This window comes from Melanotaenia boesemani, chromosome 3 (genome assembly GCF_017639745.1).
Source record: "Melanotaenia boesemani isolate fMelBoe1 chromosome 3, fMelBoe1.pri, whole genome shotgun sequence".
NCBI lineage: Eukaryota > Metazoa > Chordata > Actinopteri > Atheriniformes > Melanotaeniidae > Melanotaenia > Melanotaenia boesemani.
The window spans coordinates 31822172-31842412 of record NC_055684.1 but is presented as its reverse complement, the minus strand read 5'-3'; the positions used below and the strand labels follow the sequence as shown (position 1 = coordinate 31842412).

At 36.8% G+C, this 20241-nt stretch overlaps 1 protein-coding gene across 1 annotated transcript; it reads right to left on the bottom strand.

Annotated features, from left to right (window-relative positions):
- Nucleotides 1-8040: 8040 nt before the first annotated feature.
- On the bottom strand, nucleotides 8041-9800 carry gpr25 (G protein-coupled receptor 25). The gene is made up of 2 exons (XM_041980775.1): nucleotides 8529-9800; nucleotides 8041-8439 (listed from the first exon to the last, which is right to left on the bottom strand). Exon 1 carries the CDS (start codon nucleotides 9659-9661, stop codon nucleotides 8537-8539), a length of 1125 nt encoding a protein of 374 aa, XP_041836709.1. The 5' UTR covers nucleotides 9662-9800; the 3' UTR covers nucleotides 8041-8439; nucleotides 8529-8536.
- Between the last annotated feature and the right edge of the window lie 10441 nt (nucleotides 9801-20241).

The following is a 20241-nucleotide window of genomic DNA, read 5'->3' as shown; positions in this document are numbered from 1 at the left end:
ATGACAATGTAAAAAACACTGCCACGAGACTACGCTGAGCCAGTTGAAAAGACGTTGAGGCTTCTTTAACACTACGGAAACATATATCACGAGTTCAAGATTGCTTATGAACGCCACATAGATCTCTGTTGTGTGGGCGGTTTACTGGCAGTGAAGATTTTGACCTTACATGACGCATTTATTAGTCTTAACAAAACATGTCTGACTGCAAACCTTTTCTGGGCTTCAAAAAAACCATTTATTCAAGCAAACAGACATGATCACTGTACACTTACACCCACTAGAGGTCAGTAGAGCATTACAAAGACCAGCAATGGGCAATATTTTTTTCCTTGTCTTAAATAATAGTGCCACATTAATTTAAATTAATAATCGATCAAATAAAACATAGACACAGCATGCTACCTGCCTCTGTTGTAGCCTTAAAAAACAGAGAAACTGTCACTCTTTTAATTTTACTCATTTTTGATCTGTGGATCGCTGATCTCTTGGAAAACATTTTCTACATTAATATTAAATGGGACGTTTATTTATTTATTTATTTATTTATTTATTTATTATTTGATGATGAATTTGTACCATGGTTTGCATGCTTGGTCATATTCTGTCATGAAACTGACACTTGTTACAAGATATTTGGAGGTTGTGACTCGGTTCAAAATGCAACATACAGACAGAACTTTTCTACATTTTCACGAACTAATTCCTCATCTGGTTCTGCTTTTAACAAATGTTACTAAAGTATCAGTTACAGAGCTACAAATACAACTTCAGGCCTGTTTTAGCCCAATCAAAATGGATACTGAAATGGCAGTAAATACTCTATAAATTGCTGTTTTTAGTTAACTTTTCTCTTTTTTTCCCCCCAGATTGTCTCTTTTTGAGGATGTTGCAGGTCCACAGACCATATTTTTTCCTATGTGACATAAACATTCAATTCTGTAAACTGTGCTTAAATGACTTTTGTTATACTAGATATAAAGCATGTGCTTATTCTGTTTGTTTAACATATACATATAAAAATACATGTATACACAGAGAAAAACTGAACAATGATAGAAATATGTGCAATATATAATATTATTGTTGAATTCAGTAATGATGATATGACTTGCAACGTATAAAGAAATACTAGAAAGTCCTTTCTGATGTAGTAACAAGAGCTGTGTTCCACTTCCACTTCTTTGCATGTTAGTTGGACAAAACACGCACAAAAAACAGAACTTCTTCAAAGTGAAATGCCATCCTCGTACACCTGTGCTGTCATATTTTAAGTCATAATGTCGCTGCAATATTTATACTTTGCATCAGATACATTGTTAGTATGTTGTGAAGCCTTAATTTAGAGTCTGAATAAGTATATCTGTTGTTAAACATTTTGAATAGTATGAATTAATCGTGCACTCATCATGATAATGGATCCACCAATATAAGTAAGCAAACACAGTGGAAATAACCAAGGTGAAATCTTTCATGCTTTAAAATATTTAAACATGAAACTCTTGGTCTATGCTACTTAGTAGATGAAAAATAGTACATTAGACATGCTGAATGACACAGGACATTGATAAATAAGGTATCTGTTCTAACCTGACTTATGCAGGCTTGAGCTAAAGTTGCAAGGAACAAGGAAACCACAGTATTTTTTTTAATTTAATTTCTGCAGCATTGGCATGATACACAGTGGTGCTTCATCTTAAATTTAAGGCAGCTGCACATGAACAACATCAGAAAATTACTACAGCACTTTTTGTCCATTGTTCATATTGTTTTACAGCATACTTACTCACTCAACACAACCCTAAAGTGAAATTATGACCAAAAATAAAATAATTAACAGTTACAGGATAAAAAGAAATGATGAAACATGTAGCATGAGCACAAAAAAAAGTTGGTTGAATAATTTTTTCATATTCTATAACACTTTTTACATTTGTGAATCTACTTTTTACATGAGCTGCATAATCATTCAACAAAGATAGAAAAGAAACATGTTTCAAAATTAAACTCAAGGTGAAGAAAGTCAGAAAGCATAGTTTATCCTGATATCAGTATTTCAATAATTTTTCTGATCCTGTTTTGTGTATCTTTTATCCTCTTCAAATCCTGCAGATTTTAGCCTAAAACTAGTTCTTTGGATAAAAGAAGTGTTGTGGACCAACTCTTTTACTGGACTTTTACTGCACCTTTGCTGATGCAACAGGACTTTTTGTTGGTGCAGTATCATCTGCTACTGGAGTACAGTGTGACTTTAAAGATAAATTCCATTTAGGAGTGGTCAGAAATGTGTTTTTATTTAATCTACAGCCCCAATGGTAGCCTGCAATGGTTATGAATCATTCAGATCTCAATAATCTTGAGACTGAGTAAAATGCATATTTATTTGTCACATCATGCCCACGGGACGTCTGGCACCAACGGGTTAAACTGTCTTTCCAAAATGTATCATTCTACAGTGATATAATGATGTAAGTATCAATATCATTACTTGTGCAATACTGTAAACCTATTCTGTATAAGTTTTTTACACAGGTTTCTATATAGACTTTTTATGTAGTTTTTCTTCTGTACAGCTTTTTTGCTCTTATCTCTAGTGCTGTTTTTTACACTGGTTTTGGACTGTCACCTTTGCTACTGTAACACCGAAATTTACCCACTGTGGGACAATTATAGGATTATCTTATCTTATCTTAAAGAAGGTTGGTTGTTACGTTCATTTTGCAGGTTGACAATGCTTTTCAGTTATGAAAAGTGAGTAGCCACAGCAAACTTTGAAACACTGTGAGAACATGGCAAGTTTATGGTCTCACCTCTAACTTGAAAGTATCAGCTCATGTGTCAGCAAAGTTTCATAAGACGAATGCCAAGGTCTTACCTTTCATTATGTGTGTTCCAGACTGGCAGAATAACAGTCTGACTCGTCATGCATTCTCACAGGGGTTTTATTCTTAACCACAGTTTTACTTTACATAAGCCCTTTGTGACAAATATTTCTAAAATAACAGAAATACAATGAAAGACAACATTTTAAATAGTGTAATTCTGCGGGAAAATGTTTAAAATTGGCAGAATGTGGATTCTATATTTACTGTAAAGTTAAAAGCAATGCAAGACAAACATATCATGTCCTAGAATTGCTTTTTAAAAAATATATATAAGATTTTAAAATGCAATCTTAAATGAACAACAGCACATGACAAATTCATTTTTTATTATTATTTATAAATGTAATTTATTTCACAAAAAGTCAGCTAAAATGCAGAGGAAGGGCGTTAAAAACCTGAGTATATACAACCTGCTTCCACCACAGGATAGAAGGTAAGTAGCTGCACTTGATAAGGGCAGGGCAAATTTATTTGTATAGTACATTTCATGTACAAGACAATTCAAAGTGCTTTACATAAAACATTTCAGCAGGGTGCAGAAAGCAATACAAGTGCATTAATAATAATAATAATAATAATAATAGATTAAAAAGATTAAAAGAAATGCAATTAATGAAATAAAAACAGAACGAAGATGCTAAAATAAAATAGATAAAATGCAAGAAATAAAATTTCAGTGTGGGGAAAGACAATATTAAAACATGATTCCAGCTTAAAAGAACCAGATGTAGATTTTGACTTCTAAATAAAAACTAGTTCCATGCAGCAGAGAACAGGTGGGTCTTTAACCTGGATTTAAATAAACTGAGTGTTTCAGCTGATCTGAGGCTTTCTGGGAGTTTGTTCCAGACATGTGGAGCACAGAAGCTGAATGCAGCTTCTCCATGTCTGGTTCTGACTCCGGGAACTGATGAGAAAATGGAACCAGATGACCTGAGGGTTCTGGTAGGTTCATAATGGGTCAAGAGGTCACTGATGTATGTTGGTCCTAAACCATTCAGAGCTTTATAGACCAGCAGCAGAACTTTAAAGTCTATCCTCTGACCAACGGGCAGCCAGTGTATAGACTGAAGCTCTGTGGTGACCTTTAATCGTTTCTCTTTCACACCAAAGACAATCACCTCAGTTTTGTTTTTGTTTAACTGAAGAAAGTTTAGACACATCCAGCCATTAATCTCCTCAATGCATTTACCAAGAGCCTGTGTGGGGCCTCAGTCTCCTGCTGACATTGTTATATATACCTGTGTGTCATCTGCGTAGCTATGGTAACTAATTTTGTTTTTCCTCATGACCTGTGCCAGTGGGAGCATGTAGATGTTAAACAGAAGAGGCCCCAGGATGAAACCTTGGGGAACTCCACATTTAATTTTTGTCTGCTCAGATGTAAAATTACCTATTGACACAAAGTAGTTCCTGTTCTCTAAATAAGATTTAGAGAACTCATCTGCACCTCTGTAAATGTAGACGTTTTGGTAGTTTGCTGTCTGGAGCATTCATTTGCATGTTCAAACCATGCCAAGGATGAAAGACATCAACATGATCTTATAAAAGCAACTGTTGCTGCACATTAATATTAACATGCACATCCATAATTCTACAGCTTCTTCTACTTCTTCAGTCTGAGGTCAGACTGTGCAAAGCTCAGAAAAATGTTTATAATTAATAATAATAATAATAAATCCCAAGGCATTCAAAACTCTACAGGCCTCAGTTAGCATGTTAAATGTTTACACTTAGAAAAGTGCTCAATTGTTGACAGGAGAATGCTTATTCTTTCTACAGAACATGGCCGCACAGCTTAAATTTACAAACCATGAAACTTGTGAAACAATGGCCTTTGGACAAACAAGACTAAAATGGGGAAATTATAACCCACAGCGGATGATTTGGCAATAAACAAACAGAACTTATCAGCATAATAACTTTTACTACCTGTCCAGCACAGTGATGGAAAGGTGATTATTAGAGCTGTTGTTGCAGATACCTTCTAGTTTTCCAGCTGATCATGAGCTCCTCTATACCAAAGTATTAAAGAGTCAAATGTGTGCCCGTCTGTTTGCCAGCTGAAGCTTGGCCAAAAATGGGTTTTGAAACATGTCAGTAATTCAAAGCACAACAAAAAAAAAAAACGTCTACAAAAAATGACCAATAAAGAAGACAAAAAAAGTTATTGTAATGGCTCTTTCAAAGTTTACGGCTTGATTGATCTACTCTTGTGGGTCCTTATGAGACTGGTACACAAATACCCACAAACCTCAATGACATGAGGAGGAGTGGGCTAAAATGACTACAATGATGCGAGAGACTGATAACATGCTACAGAAAACAATTACCTCATCCTAATCCATACTACTAAAGTTGGTTTTACAAGGTGTTGAATCATGGGTTGTATTTTTTCAAACACTACCTCAGTTCTTTACATTTTCTACACAACAACGTGTGTTTAGTGGGAGATCTTTTCATGTGCCGATAGATGCAAAAAGGTACAGGAAGTACCTGTTCACAGCCATCAACTTCTAGAACAAGACTTTGATGAATAACAATTTCTACTACAACAGAAAAACAAATTCGTAATTTCCCTTGAGGGATTAATAAAATATGTTTGATCTAATTTAATTTTTTTACATTTAATTTCTGCTTCTGGGTACACTATCTTTTTTACATGGCTATGTCATAACTGTTATGTAAAATAATACATAAATGCTCAGTGAAAGTGTAAAGAGAGTATCAAATCCTCACAGCTCACTTTGCATCATTTGCTTGACGTATCTTTTTAATTCAGACACTAATCATGGAGACATCTTTCAACAGAACATGTATTATATGAAGGTGAAACGATAATATATGAACACATTTTCTACCAAGCCGATTAAAATAAGCATGACTAAGCTCTTCAGCAATGTGTTAAACCTCAGAGCAACAGTAACTGGCATGTTTATTGCTAACTATGTGTTGTGGTCAGTGGCTCTCACATTAAAACTGAAACTTTTATGGTGAACTCATAATATGAGCGGCTGGATAGTTCAGTTGGCAGAGCATTTGTTTCCCATGCGGGAGGTCTGAGCTCAAATCCCACAGGGGCAAATATTAATACCTTCCAGTTGGGTCCTTGGGAAAGACCCTTAACGCTACTGTCTACTCTCAGATGTAAGTCGCTTTGGAGAAAGGTGTCTGTTAAATGACTGTATGATAAAATCTCATTGATGCAATGCCTGAAGCAGAGCTCAAAAAGGCCTGTAATGTTTCTGAACAGAAATGCTGATGTTTTTTGCAAATTAGAACAATCTAGCATATAATGGGGGGGGGGGGGGGGGGGGGGGCTTAGCTGTCAGTTTTATAAGATATAAATCACTGGAAAACAACAATGTACATTATTTGCAATGTCTGTAAAGAAATGTCTCAAAGTAATACTGCTTTATCTAGTTTGGCAAAACAGATGGTCTGCAGATAAATAGAAATAAAATAGCAGAATTACACACACACACACACACACACACACACACACACACACACACACACACAAACACACACACACACAAAAAAAAAAAAACAGAAAGATTTGTTTTTCATCATTGTAAGAACAGCTGATTTCAAAGTGTACAATAAGAACTTCATCCCAAACACAAATGGTTTGAAAACAGCATTGTGAAAAACGCCGTTAAGCAGAAGACGGGAAGTTCCTGACCTGTTGCACCCACAGCCGGGCACCTAACCTGGTTCTTTCAGTTTTGAAACCAACTGATTCATAGTGATCTTAAGCACTGAAAAATAAGTGGGCACTTGAACATTTGAACTTTCAAGTGTCTGACTTCCCCTTCATGATCATACCAATACTTTTGAATTGTGAGAAATAACATTTTGGCAATGTGGAATGCCTTACGCAAGAGTGCCTAGGCTTCGTGATCATTCAGTAAACAAACGTTTAAAGCGAAGAAAACATCAACTTCCTCTCAGGAGACATCACAGCTGACAGATGTAAAATGTGAAATGCCTGTTGTGGTCATTTTTCTTCTCTTTTCTTTTGGTTACAATCAGTGAGCCATTTCTTTTGATAACAGCCAGTGTCAAATTTCTCATGAGAAATTTTAACATCCCCCTACCCCCGCACCCCTCCTCCTTTGTTTCCTGTTGCAGTTTTCTGCAGTGGTTACCTCAAGATTGACACGTTGCTGCCCATGTCTTTTGTTTTCAGTCAGCTTTTTAAATGTTTTCAAAGTTCTCACAATTTCTAACCTGATCATATTTACAACATATTTAATAATTAGTTTAGAGTTTTGCAGAGGAACCTGCATGATATGTGCATTTGTGAGCTATCTTAAGATTTTCTGTTTGCTGTCTGTGATGCCAAGACAGTGAACAGTATCAGTCAAACAACACACAAAGCAGACTCAGTGAAACTGGTACAAGTAGATGTGATAGATAATTTAAATAAAAGAGTAATGTCAAGTCTTCAAGATCCCATGAAACAAACATCACAATGCTTTTTAACAGATAAAATTAATAAGATCCTACTATTTTCACAAGGCAAGTAAATGTTTAATGTCTTACAACAAAGGTGGATGCAACTGAATATAATCCAAAATAATCCACAAAAGTTACTAAGCATTGTTTTTACTAAAGGTTTCTTATATTTATTTGTTTGCTTTTGTGCATTTGGGAGATTGGGCCACAAAAACAGTACTTTTCTACAAATTTCATATAAAGATTTTCATTGTGGTTTAAGGTACAAAGAAATAATTTTGAACTATTTTTGGAGACATAAAGACATATTAACAAAATACTTTTGCAATCAATCAATTTGCACCTTTAAGTAAAAGTGGACATTGTGTGTGCAATTATAATTTGAGGCTGTTTTGATGCAAACCCTAGTAATATTTGCAATATTGGTTTGAAACTTATCATATAATTAAGGAAGAGCTAATTGCAAATATTTTCATTGAGATTTCATTTATTCTATTCAATTAAAAATCAATACTGACTTGGTGAAATTACATAGGCAGTACATCACAATTTTACAACACAATTAAACCATTATATTAAACTCCTATATTTAATCTAATAATCTAAGAAGTGCCTCGATTTTAATATTACATTAAAAAATATAAAAGGTTGTTCTTTGTTGGATGTAGTGAATAAAAACTAAGTTTTCAGTCTCCAGTCTCTAAATATGGTTTATTTCAGCATTTAGTTTTAAAATACAAATTCATGTAGATATTTTCTACATTTCAGGATACAATATCTGTTCATAAAAAATAAAAAACGATAATGCAATTTAAATCTGAATTTAAATGATGCTATCTGCTATGTTACAAATGTTAAATGATGGTAGTTAATGCTGATTATGGTCAATGCTGATAAAGCTTAATGAAAAAATTAAAGAAACAAGACACACACTCCTATTCTATAACAATCTATGCTGCTCAGTAAAGGGAAGCTAAAAACATGTTGAACATGTCTTTTTACTGACTGAATGTAAAATCCGTGAACAACAAAAAACAAAATCACACACTCAAATCTTCTCCTGCCAAGGTGATGATGTTTCTCTGAGAACATTCTGTAGGAGAAACAAGCAGAAATCTATCATACAAAGGAAAATTAATAAGCTCTCATATACATCTTAGTGTAAAACATTGACTTTCCCACCTCCACAGTTACAGATTTGTCCTCTCCTCCGACTGGAACGTCTGAAGCTGAGTTCGCCCACCACTTGTACCACAGCTCTCTGAAGTCCCACCATTGGTGAATGAAACAGAGGAGTTGAAACCCTGCAACAGTTTTGGCTTTCCAGGGCAGCTCTTGTACAGGAGCGCTGCCCGGCGTCTGAAGTGATTGTCCAGGAAAAAGTAGATGGCCGGATTCACACAGCTGTTGAAAAATGCCAGGCAGCATGAGATAAGGAGCCCGTTACTTTGCCAAAGCAGAGTTTCACAACTGAGGGTGGCATTGGTGAGCTGCAAGATAATTGTAATGGATTTGAAGATGTTGAAGGGGAGCCAGGACACCACAAATGCTAGGATGATGCACAGGACCATCTTGAGGGAGTGTCTGCGACGGGCTTCAGCTCGAGGATTTCCAGCAGCAACACAGTGCTTGTTGAGGTGCATGATGATGCTGCCATAGCAGAGCACAATGATTAACACTGGAAAGACAAAGGTGAGTAACACCATGGTCAGATTCATGCAAAGAAATACAGCTGAGCTGTTATCTTCCAGACAACTCTGTCCATTACTGTATGCCTCCACTTTTCGGTAGATCAGAGACGGGATGCCGAGCACCAGGGAGATTATCCAAAGAGCAGCACAAGTGATACGGATGCACCGACTACTCCTGAGGTACTTCGAATCCATCAGTTTTACTATGGCCAGGTAGCGGTCAATGCTCATGCAAGTGAGAAAGAAGATGTTGGAGAAGCGGTTCACAGAAATTATGTAGCTGCTCAGCTTGCACAGCACGTCACTAGCTGGTCCAAAGTTCCAGAAGTTGTTCTGGCTGGAGGAGATGGCCCACAGTGGTAGCGTGAGGACGAAGATGAGGTCAGCCAGGGCCAGGTTGACAACAAAAGTGTCCACCAAACGACCAGCTCTTTTCCCTTTGCTCATCACCACTGAGATGACAAAGAGGTTGCCCCAAAATCCTGTGAAAAATATAAGGTAATAAATCAGGGGCAGAAAGATGTTGGAGCCTTGAAGACTTTTGTAGGAACAATTCGGACCCCCTGATTCATCTTCAGTGAAGTTTTCAAAGTAATAGTAGTAGTACTCAGTATCATTCTTCATTTTTAGAGATCAGAGAGGCTCTGCTGTGCAGCTGCTCTACAGTGGCAGGGTAGTTAATCTAACCATGTCAGCATACTGCTACTTCATATTACCAGCACAAACCACAGAGGAAAAAAAGAGGTCCTATTTCAGCTCTCTTCCTCTCACCTCTCACAACTGTCTTTCTGTGTGTCTCTTACAAAGCTTTAAATCCTTTCTCATGTGATTGAAGATGAATTGATTAGAAAAAATAAATGTCACAAACTGGCACTTAATGAACATCACTATGAGATTATCAAACTAAAAGGAAGTTAGAACAATTTTCTGCACTGTAAGATTAGAGATTAGATTAGACTTTATTAATCTCACAGTGGAGAAATTCACTCATTACAGCAGCTCTTGTTCAGCACAAAAGTAACAAATTTAATCTTTTCGTGAGTCCTCTCCTGGAAAATTCATCAAATATTTGACCACACATACCTTTGTGCATGTGGCAGCTGCACAAATGTTTACTCTAGTGCATCATCATCATCGTCGTCATCATTGTGGGTACAACATAGAAGAAAACAGAAGACTATCCTGAATTTATTCTTATGGCCCTATGCACAGAAAATCTGTCATGTTTCTTTGTGTGTTGCACATATGCAACCAGTAGGGGGCAGATAAGGTTCATTTATTTATTTATTTTTTTTATTGTGTTGAATGCCCATCTAAAGTTAGACTGGTGTGGGTTCTGAGGAAATATCACCTCTCTCTACCATCATCTTCCTCTCTTTTTACTTTTTTTAACTTTTTTTAATATTAGTTCTTTTTGAACAAAGGCAAGCTTATGGCTTAGATTCACTGTTTTACAGTCTTTTAATAATTTAGTTATCTAATAGTGTTTTATTAAAGCCTCTGTGTTTTATAACCAGATGTTAAAATCTCTCAAGTAATTGGTTTAATACTAAGCTTAAAATATACTGCACGTTTTGTCTCTGTCAAGTGTCATTTCTGTTAACTTTTCTTCAACAAATACTATAAGGTAAGTAGAAAGAAGTAAAAAGAAGTAGAAATCTTCTGTTAGAACTTCATGACTACTTGGTTCGCTACTTTGGCTTTTACCAGTTAATACAGTTAAACAGTTTTTTGTAACAGGTCATACTAAAGCTAATACATGCAGGCAAAGACAAAACAGAACTTTTTCATTTTAAATAGCTTTATTTAAATCATGAGGTTAAAATTTTGCAGTTGACATCTTGGTATTTTTAATTTTTTTCCACGTCTTTCTGTTCTCATTAGTACACCTGCTTACAAACACGGCTCATGTCTTCTACTTGCCACTTTGACTTTTCAGCTGGTGATTTTTTTTTGCAGATGTGTTTCATAATTTGTGGTCTGTTGTCTCTACTCTTTCTGTCTGCAGTGGATTTTTGTGTAAAGAAAGTACCCTTGAAAAGATCATCTTAACAAGAGTCAGGCTTGCTTCTTATCACAAAGTGACTTTATTTCAATGGCAACTCACTACCAAGAAGAAAACAGATTATGTTCTTAAACGCGACAGATGTTGTCCCGTTTACATCCTGTGTGGTGTGGCTGCAAATACTGTGACAAAATCAATATAAAGTTCAAGCTGCTTTTCTGTATGAGTTGTCAAGCATCTCCTGTGGAAAACATCTTTTATCTAACCTGCACTGTTAGCATTGTGGGTTTTATGATTTGACTGCTTTCCTCAGATTCTGTTTAATGTGTCACAGAAACACTAGAAATACGACAGAGCAGAGAACGCTGAGGGAGCTATTTGCAGTGATAGCAAGAGGAAAGGTCATAGCGGTAATCTCTTCTACACATAACAATTTGGCTGAGATGAACTCCACAGTCCAGTTTGTTGCTTTTATGCCTGGGTCTGGAAAAGTGAGGTAGAAAGAAATGCTATGTCTTACAAGAAAGCACGTTATTGTTAAAGAGGGAGTTTCAGTTAAGAATGCACTGCAAATGAATGACCTTCCTATGGGTCCTGGCTCCTCTTTCTAGCATTGTGTGTTATTCTGCACTCTTCTACTTTGTGGTGTCAAGGTAATGTGTGGATATACTCATCACGGCAGAAAATCCTGCCAGTCTTCATTGTTTGGTTTGACGTTATTCACCCTCACACTCAGCTGTACCTTCTCCTTGGAAAAGTTTTAATTATTTCTGCTGCATTCTTGCTGCTCTGTCAGTGGAACGCTACATTCCTCTCCTCGAATAAGTGCTGTCTCACCCCAATTGAGCAGAGTAAATGTGAGAGCCAGTGAATGGAGCAGCCTCAATAGGAGAAAATAAACAATTGCATTGGTCCATGGGTGCAGCGGGGGAGAGCAGATGAGAGGAAAGGAGAAAGGCCTCCCTAACGTGTTAAGATTCCCATGGATACTTAGTCTTTTTTCCATTTAGAGGAGAATCTTGTAAAGTACCTCAACAGTTGCTAGATGATTTCTCCTTTCTCTTTGCACTGTTTTTATTTGAGAAAAAAAAAAGAGTGGTATGCCTCTGGGTGATTGTTAGACATGGAGAGTGGGGGGGGTCACATGCACACACGTACACACTTGTACACGCACACACATGTGCAAACGTACAATTTGCTCCCCACTTGTCGAGTGCAAAGTTTAAGAAAAGGAGGTCATTGTGTAGGTGTGAAAAGTTCTTGTATTAGCAGTTTAACGGAATCAAAAGTTCCTCAAACACAAAAGGCTGAACAGCCTCAGTCCTCCATTATGTGTCATCTTAAGTGGTTAGAAGCTTTTAACTATCCTCCTTTGTCCAAAATACTTTACAGTTATAAAACACTGAAGTGCCCCCTCATGTTCCTCATGTTCAGTGGATGACTTTGCTTCATTTATACACAAAAAGTTGTGAAGCAAGAAACTGAAGAATCCCAGAACTGTCATATCACATTAGGAGAAGTATGAGGGGTGACAAGCTGGTCAAAGTTTTAAACATTACAAGGATACAACAGGTGACTCATATCTATCTTATAAACAACTATAAATATTAGCTGTCATGAAGCTATAACTCCCAGGTGTTTGACCCTCATTTGTCATCATTAGGTGGAGTGCATGACCCACACTAACCACTGTAAGAGGTAATGGTTAGACCACAAGATATGTTCTAAGACAAATTAGTGCTAAACAAAACTCTGGTTGTCAGGTAGACTTTCAAAATCACATCCAGGTGTTAGTTCACAGTTTCAAAGAAAGGCCATTACAAAGTGGTGCTTATCATGGAGAGGCTGTTGAGTGGTTGCTAAGATGTTTGGCTTGGTTGCTAAGGTTTCACCAGGTGGTTAGTGAGGCTGTGTTCATTACTGCCTGGATAATGGGTTCACAGTTGTTTACTCAAGAGTGAGCAGTAAATTGAGATTTTGTTCTCATTGTCATTTGCATGATCACTGAGAGCCAGGAGAAAAGCACAGCAAAACTTTCACAACAGCTCTACATGCTGCAGGCATCGTTAGAGTGTGTGTCCTGAATCCCAGTGAAAACAGCGAAAAGTATACGCTTAGATTTTTTTATTTAAATTTTTTTTAGCTTCAACACAAATAAAATTTTGTTCTACTTCTGCCATTTAAAATGCAAAATATTAGCATCCTATGCGTAATCATCCAAGTATCATCTTATTCTGTTTAGTTTAAATAGTTATAGATACAGAGGTCATAGCTAAAACTTCTAATGTAATATGGTATCATGACTGATTGTAACTTGTTTAAACCTGAATTATTTTTTACAAAGACTGATTGGGAATCATGAAGTCAAGCACGGGCTACATAACTTGAATGCTTTCATTATACACTTTAGCAATTCTCACATTCTAAAGAATGTTTTTGTTATCTTTAAGTAATTCATCTTTCTCTTCTGGAGTCATTACAAAGCAAATATTAACATGTTGAGTGCACTTTTAATTCATTTATAGATATTACAGTGAGAAAGTAAAATTACTGCTAAATATTTTGTACCAATTAAACAATGATTTCCTCTTTTCTCAAAGCCGTGCAAAAACTATTTTCAAATGTGGCATAAAGGTCACGGTAAATTATGAGGATGTTTGTTTTAATTTTTAAATAGTTTCTTTCTTTTTATCCCATCACTATCTTTATTTTTTCTCACTGTTTGCGATTAAAATAACTGAGGCTTTTTTTTTCACTGGGAAGAAGGTCCAATCTGATTACACTTCACTTGATGGAGACTGAAAGCTTTCAGTCATAGCGGTTCTCCTGCAAGTAAAGCTTATCTTTCCATCTTGCATTTAGTACATGCACAGCTAAACCACTCAGAGGGGAATAGTGTTTCCTTTGCTGTCGACTCAATGAAGGAACTCAGCAGTTTTGAGAGAAGACACAGATGTCGTTTGGCCCCTTTATTTAGATCACATTTGCACAGGCAGCCTGTGTTCATTTGATTAAGAAATGTTACAGGTTTTAGTGTAATCTAATTTGATTTAACAGTCTTGCAAACAAAACAATTTGTGCTTTACTGTTGGAACACTGCTAAATAAATCTCACTGATCTTGTGCAAAAATAAAGGCATGATCACTCTCCAGAATATGCAGATGTATAATTTTACATGAAGACATCATCAACTGACCTGCAAATGATAAATGATAAATGATAAATGTAATATTGTATATTTTTCCATTGTCTTGAGTAAGTCTTGCAGCAGTCATGACTTGATTCAGGTTCTCAAAAGGCTGAAAACTGAAATCTTGTTGTAGTGATTGGTGTTGATTCATGTTTCCAAATTTAAATGATCCAAAATATTTGTTAAATCTGTGCAGACATCTTTGCAGTCACCTTTATCAATGAAATGCACATATTTAGTGAAAAGATATTACATGTGACTGAAACTAAAGTTATTCTCAAAGCATGGGATGGGGCAATGCAATGTATACAGGTATTATGTATACAGGACAATACATTGGACAATACCTTACAATATTTAAACACACATTATAACAGTATTAAAACAAAGAAATTTCACCACGTCACAGCATATCATGAAGCAAAACACCTGCAAAATCCTGACACCCATCAACATGTCTGTGATAAAAGTTTAAAACTGGGGGAGGCTAAGGAGGACCTGAAGCTTGATTGTGTTTTGAATTCCATTTCAAGTAAAAGGAGCAGAGTACATGAATGCCCTCTTCCCTACAATATGACATTTAGTTGTGTAATTAAAGCATGATAGATTTAATTATTATGCTATTGTAATTAGTTAAATCTAGACTCAAAAGAGACACAAGAGACCTTTGCTTTATGACTATTGGTGTTGGTTCATAACGTCCTGCAGTTTCATTAGCTCTTTACATTAACTCCAGTTTATGACCCATTCATAATGTGTGATTCAATGATATACAGTGTATTTCACAATTAATATTGCTGTCATTTTTATGATGCTATTGCAGCTTCTCCTGGTAAAGAATTTTAGATTAAAGCCCTGCCATAAAAGTGTGCATAATGAATGAGACGGCTGCTTAGAAATAGTTGATGGTTTAAGTAATAGATAGTGACAGTTTCACAGCCTCATTGTGGATCATAATGATGTTGAGATTATGGACATTTATCGTGGCTCATGATGAGAGCCGTTTGTTGACAGGTATACTTGTCTTACTAGACTGCTTTTGTCACCCAGGGGTAAGTTTTTGGAGCAGATGGTTACCACAATGAGCCGAGTTGAGTGTCAGTTAACAGTAAATGATCTTCTCAGGAAGGGGCCACACTCTGTGGCTTGTGCTTGTAAAATGAAGAACAGGGTTGTTGCCAGTTGGAACAAAAGATGTGACATTTTTTTGATAACTGAACTGTGGAGTAGTGTAGGATTGGTTGTTGACAATGATCCTTTGCATCTGATTCACAGGAGAGCATCAGCTGCTGAGTTGTGTTGATTAGGTGGGAGATGATCTGGTCCCATGGTAATCCCAGGAAGATGAAAGCCTCAGCTGTGTCCACAATGATGGAGCTGATCTTCAGGGGAGGAAGAGCAGGGAGGCTCCTTATGAAGTGATTATTAATCTTAGAAGTTTAATGTGCCCTCATCATTAGTAACAAAGCCTTGATTATGATGATGAGCATGATTGGATGAGCTCTGTTAAAGTGTGTAGATGATGGCCTCCCTATGTATTTAAAGCACTCCGCCTTTTGTCTCAGTGGGGCATGTCATGCAGATTTCAGTCTCAGTTTTGTTATTAGCTGTGAGAAACTGTTCACATTATAAGTGTTTTAGGTCAGCAGGTCAGAGGACAGGCTCACCAACACCTGGGGGACACAGAGTTCATCACTCAGAGAGCCCTTAAGGAGCAGAAGGCTGGACTCCGACCAAAGACAGGCAGGCCTTTCTAGCTGTAATGGGAGGTGATCAGTGAGAACATACATTTGCATGTAAGGTGTCTGGAGGTATGACTGTGAGCAAATGCTTGCTTTTAAGGAGGCAGAGAGTGGACACATGCACAGCATGTTGATTTTGGAGAAGAATTGTTCTTTTTTTTCTGGGGGAAAGAAAAAAGGCGAATTTAGAGGTGGGGTTGATGAATGTGTTGATGGTGGCATTTTGATAGGGGTAATTTTGTCCTGACAGGGCCCAGGCTCTCTCATGAATCAAAATGTGTCAGCCAGGCGCTGGAGATGGAGGGTCGCTCATTGTGGCTCTGACACCCATGTGAGGGGCTGAGGCTGCTGGGGGTCAAGTGTGACACCTCATTAGGACGATGTTGATTTAGTGTGGCCACAGCGCAACAGACCTCCTCCCATGGGGTATGGAGAGGCGTTGAGTGAGGGGGGTGGGGAGCCCCCAGCACTGGATGGAGAATAAGGGGCTACTGCTCTTCATCTGCAAGGCCGTGGCCGTCATCTGACAGCTTGCAAATCATGCACCTATGTCCGAACACACCCCCTTCCTCTGGCTTTAGCTTCCACCCTGTCCATAATTTTTCCAAACATGCATTTCCTAAATCACAAAGGAGCCATGTGTAATTTTCTTCAGGTATATAAAAGGTGTCTTTGTAAAGGATTTGTGTTTACTTTTAAGGCTGGGGCTCTGATTTGGTCAGTCCTCCCCCTCAGTGACCCCACCAGCCCTGACAGAATAATTCTGACCTTTCACCTTTGATCTTTTGATTTAAAATAGTTTTCCATAATGTCAAGATTGCTTCTGACAAGCTGCAGTTGTGTTCTCAGCTCAAGTGCAAACAGTTATTTACTCATTTACCCACCCTGGTCTTTGGTTTTTTTTTTATTCTGGATCTGAATGAAATTGAATTCACTTGCTTCAAATGATGGCATCAAGTTGTAGATCCATCCCACACCAACATATACCACTGATTTCTGCATGCCAGTTTAAACAAACTGTCCAATGGCTGAGCGAATGAGGATACTTACACAAAAATGGAACTCAAGACTAATCTTGAAATGGACCTTTAGTTTTACTGCCCCCATCTGGTCATATAGTAATACTGCATTTGAAGTTTTTCATCTGCTAATATTGCATCTAAAAATATTACTTGCTCCTTTTTAATGTAATATTTCTGCAGGAACAACAGTGAGAAAGCTAGAGAAACATTCAATAATGTTTATCATAAATGCATGATTTATCTTACAATCAGATTATAATGTTCTCATGAATATAGCTTAGCAGCATTTTTACCGGGCATATTCTTTTTTTTCTTTTTATATAGGTTTAAAATGAAAGTAGCCTGACCAATCTAATTCTGCATTTGCATTTCTGCTTTAATTACAGCACACAACCACATGCTGCTGGACTGTCAGTGAATCTCAGTGGCAGAGAATTCATTGAGAAAATGAACATCTGTCTTAATGTCTCCAACTGCTTGAATTTGATTACACATGGCTCAGAGGCATCAACCAAATGTCGGAGCTTATCACTGTGCAGTTCCCTCCTCATTCTGCACCACACAAAAGACATTAAGTAACCATCTTTTTTTTGCATTTACTCATCATGCATATCTAAATCTAAAATGATGGAAAGCATTGAACTAAATTAGAGAATCACAGAATGCATGAATAATAGATGCACCTTAATTGACTGCTCATTTATCATTCAGTAAGGATGGATAATTATGATTTTGATTATTTTGGATTATGTCATTTACATGCAGAATTATAGTTAAAAAAGGGTTAAAATTTAAAAGAATATTGTTACTAAATCTGACCTTTTTGCCGTCTTCAGTTTGTGAACATGCATGCACTCATAAAATGTGTAGAGGGCCATCTGTCTTCTCCGATGCTACAGATCTGGAGAAACAATGAAGCCTTGATAACATTTCACAGATTTTCCTCTAAATATTTTCAGCCTGCCTCTACAGATGTCTCTGGCTCTTTTCACCTCTGTTGTGCAATGATTAAAATTTCTTAAGTTGCAGAAAATTATATTTGTCACCCACTTACTGATAAATCCCCTTTTTTTTTGCTAAGAATGAATGATTTATGAATGCTGGTATAGCTGATGTCACAGTCCACTTTTGTTGCCTTTTGAGATTTTACTCATTAGTCTGAATAATAACTGTCACTAATTCAAGCTGTTCTCGAATGGCTTTTTCAATAGAAAGAGAGGGAGAGAGGGCGAGCGAGAGAGAGGCAGCGATAGAGAGGAGAGAGGCCTGAGAGATTAACTCCAGTGAGCTCACTCTGAGAGGCCCAGGAACGGCTGAATATTGTTCTTGTGTTGGGGAGATGGGGAGTTGGGGAGGGATAGGGGAAAAAAAAAATCCCTATGCAACCAGAGAAATGAACTTGATGATCTCAAGGGGGCGGGGGGGAGGATCACCATTCCTTGCTCCTGACAATCAAAATTAGATTGGCCAGCACTGTGTCAACACTTGCCTCAGTTAAGGCATGACCCCCCCCACCCCCCCATGGGTGTTTGAGAGTTTGCCATGTGAACTATGGAGACCCCACAGTGCCTTTCACTGACTGCTCAAGCCCCTCAAAGAAATGCACAACCCCTTTTTATTGGCCAGCACTGTAACCGATGGCATCTCTTCTCTGAGTTCTATATTTTGGCTGCTCATCATTGCCAGTTTTTTTTTCTTTTCTTTTCTTTCCCTTTTCTTTTTTTGTTTCTATTATTATTCTAAAATCTACAGCATGAGCTCATTACAGGCAAACATGACTAACAGCAGCAAAGCACTTCATTTTTATATATTCATTCCGATTTTGGAGGATTTACTGTTTTATTCATCCTCATTTCACCTCCATTAAAGTAAAAAGGGACATTTTTTTTCAGGAAACACAGTTTGTCAACATTATACTTTTTAGATAAAATAACAAACAAACAAAAAACAAACAAAAAAAAAACCTTTAAATTACAACAAAACAAAACAAACAAAAAAAAACCCATGAAAAGTTTATATCTGCTTCTACAGAAAAAGAAACAAGAAAATTTAAGAAGACATTGAGGCAAAAAGTGTGCAGAATAAAGGTCATCTACACTGAGAGGTCAGAGACAATTTTATACTGAAATCATGGAAATATAAAGGGACAGTTAGATAATGTGTGTGCAAGGTCTGAAGTGTATTATTAATATAATAAAGAAACTTCATTTTGTTGTTACTTTCATACAGGTCAGCTAAGATGGAAGCTAAGACTAAGAGTTGATCTGGGGTTGTGTTTTTGGATGTTTGATCGGTGACCTGGATTACTTAAGTGTATCCAGCGTTACCACATTAGAGAGGGAGTGCAGCTGTGTCCTCACATAACCTTCCTGTTTTTATCCTACTATCCCCTTAAGTTAGCACTGAAACATCTGAATAGAACAACCAATAACATTTTCACTGTTTCTCATGAGGGAAGCAAAACATCAAATGTGTTTTCTTTTTTTTTGTTTTGTGAAATAATTTTCATTATTTATTTCCTCCCCCCTCTGGATTAATTAATAGCTTTACTGAATATTCCTTTCTCTCGAGCTGAGTTATCGTCACGCCACAGATTGAGGATCTGTTCTAAAAACATGAGGCAGATTTAGGATTATTACTGCAGAGCAGTCAACAGTGTGGGACAAAATGTTTTGTTTTCCACTCTCAGGGTGATTCCTGTCGTTGCCAAAAGAGAGATGTCCGACTGACTTTCAAGTAATCGCACACTGCTGTGAGGCGCATTCAAAATAAGTGGATGGAGTGTGCAGATTGTTTTATAGCAGAGGCGGAGCTGATGCTTTAATGTTTGCAGTAATCATTAGGATATGACCTGAAATCCTTTCTCAGACACTGTATTCCTGCATTACAATTCTCTTCTGTTTTTTTTTTTTTTTTTACTTGATATTCCTTAGACTAAAAATTTCTTCTTAAATGGTGCTGATTTTTAGGGATTTTGTATAGAATAATAGATCGCTTAATCTCCACCCACTTTGGATGTAGATTATGTCAATAAAAACATAATTTTAATGCCAACGTGAAATCAATTATTTGTTTTTTTTGTATTTTTCTTTTAATAAACTGATATTTTCTTTAATGGATATTTACCTCTCCAAAATAAAATAAAATAAAATAAATGTTTTTATGCATTATTTTAGTACTACAGCACAACTTTGAGTCTTTGTGGAAAGGCTCACTCACGCTTTACTTTTTCATTATTTTCAAAT

Bases quoted from the DNA above. Each gene is read 5' to 3' on its own strand.
- gpr25 (XM_041980775.1), bottom strand. From the start codon at position 9,661: ATGAAGAATGATACTGAGTACTACTACTATTACTTTGAAAACTTCACT.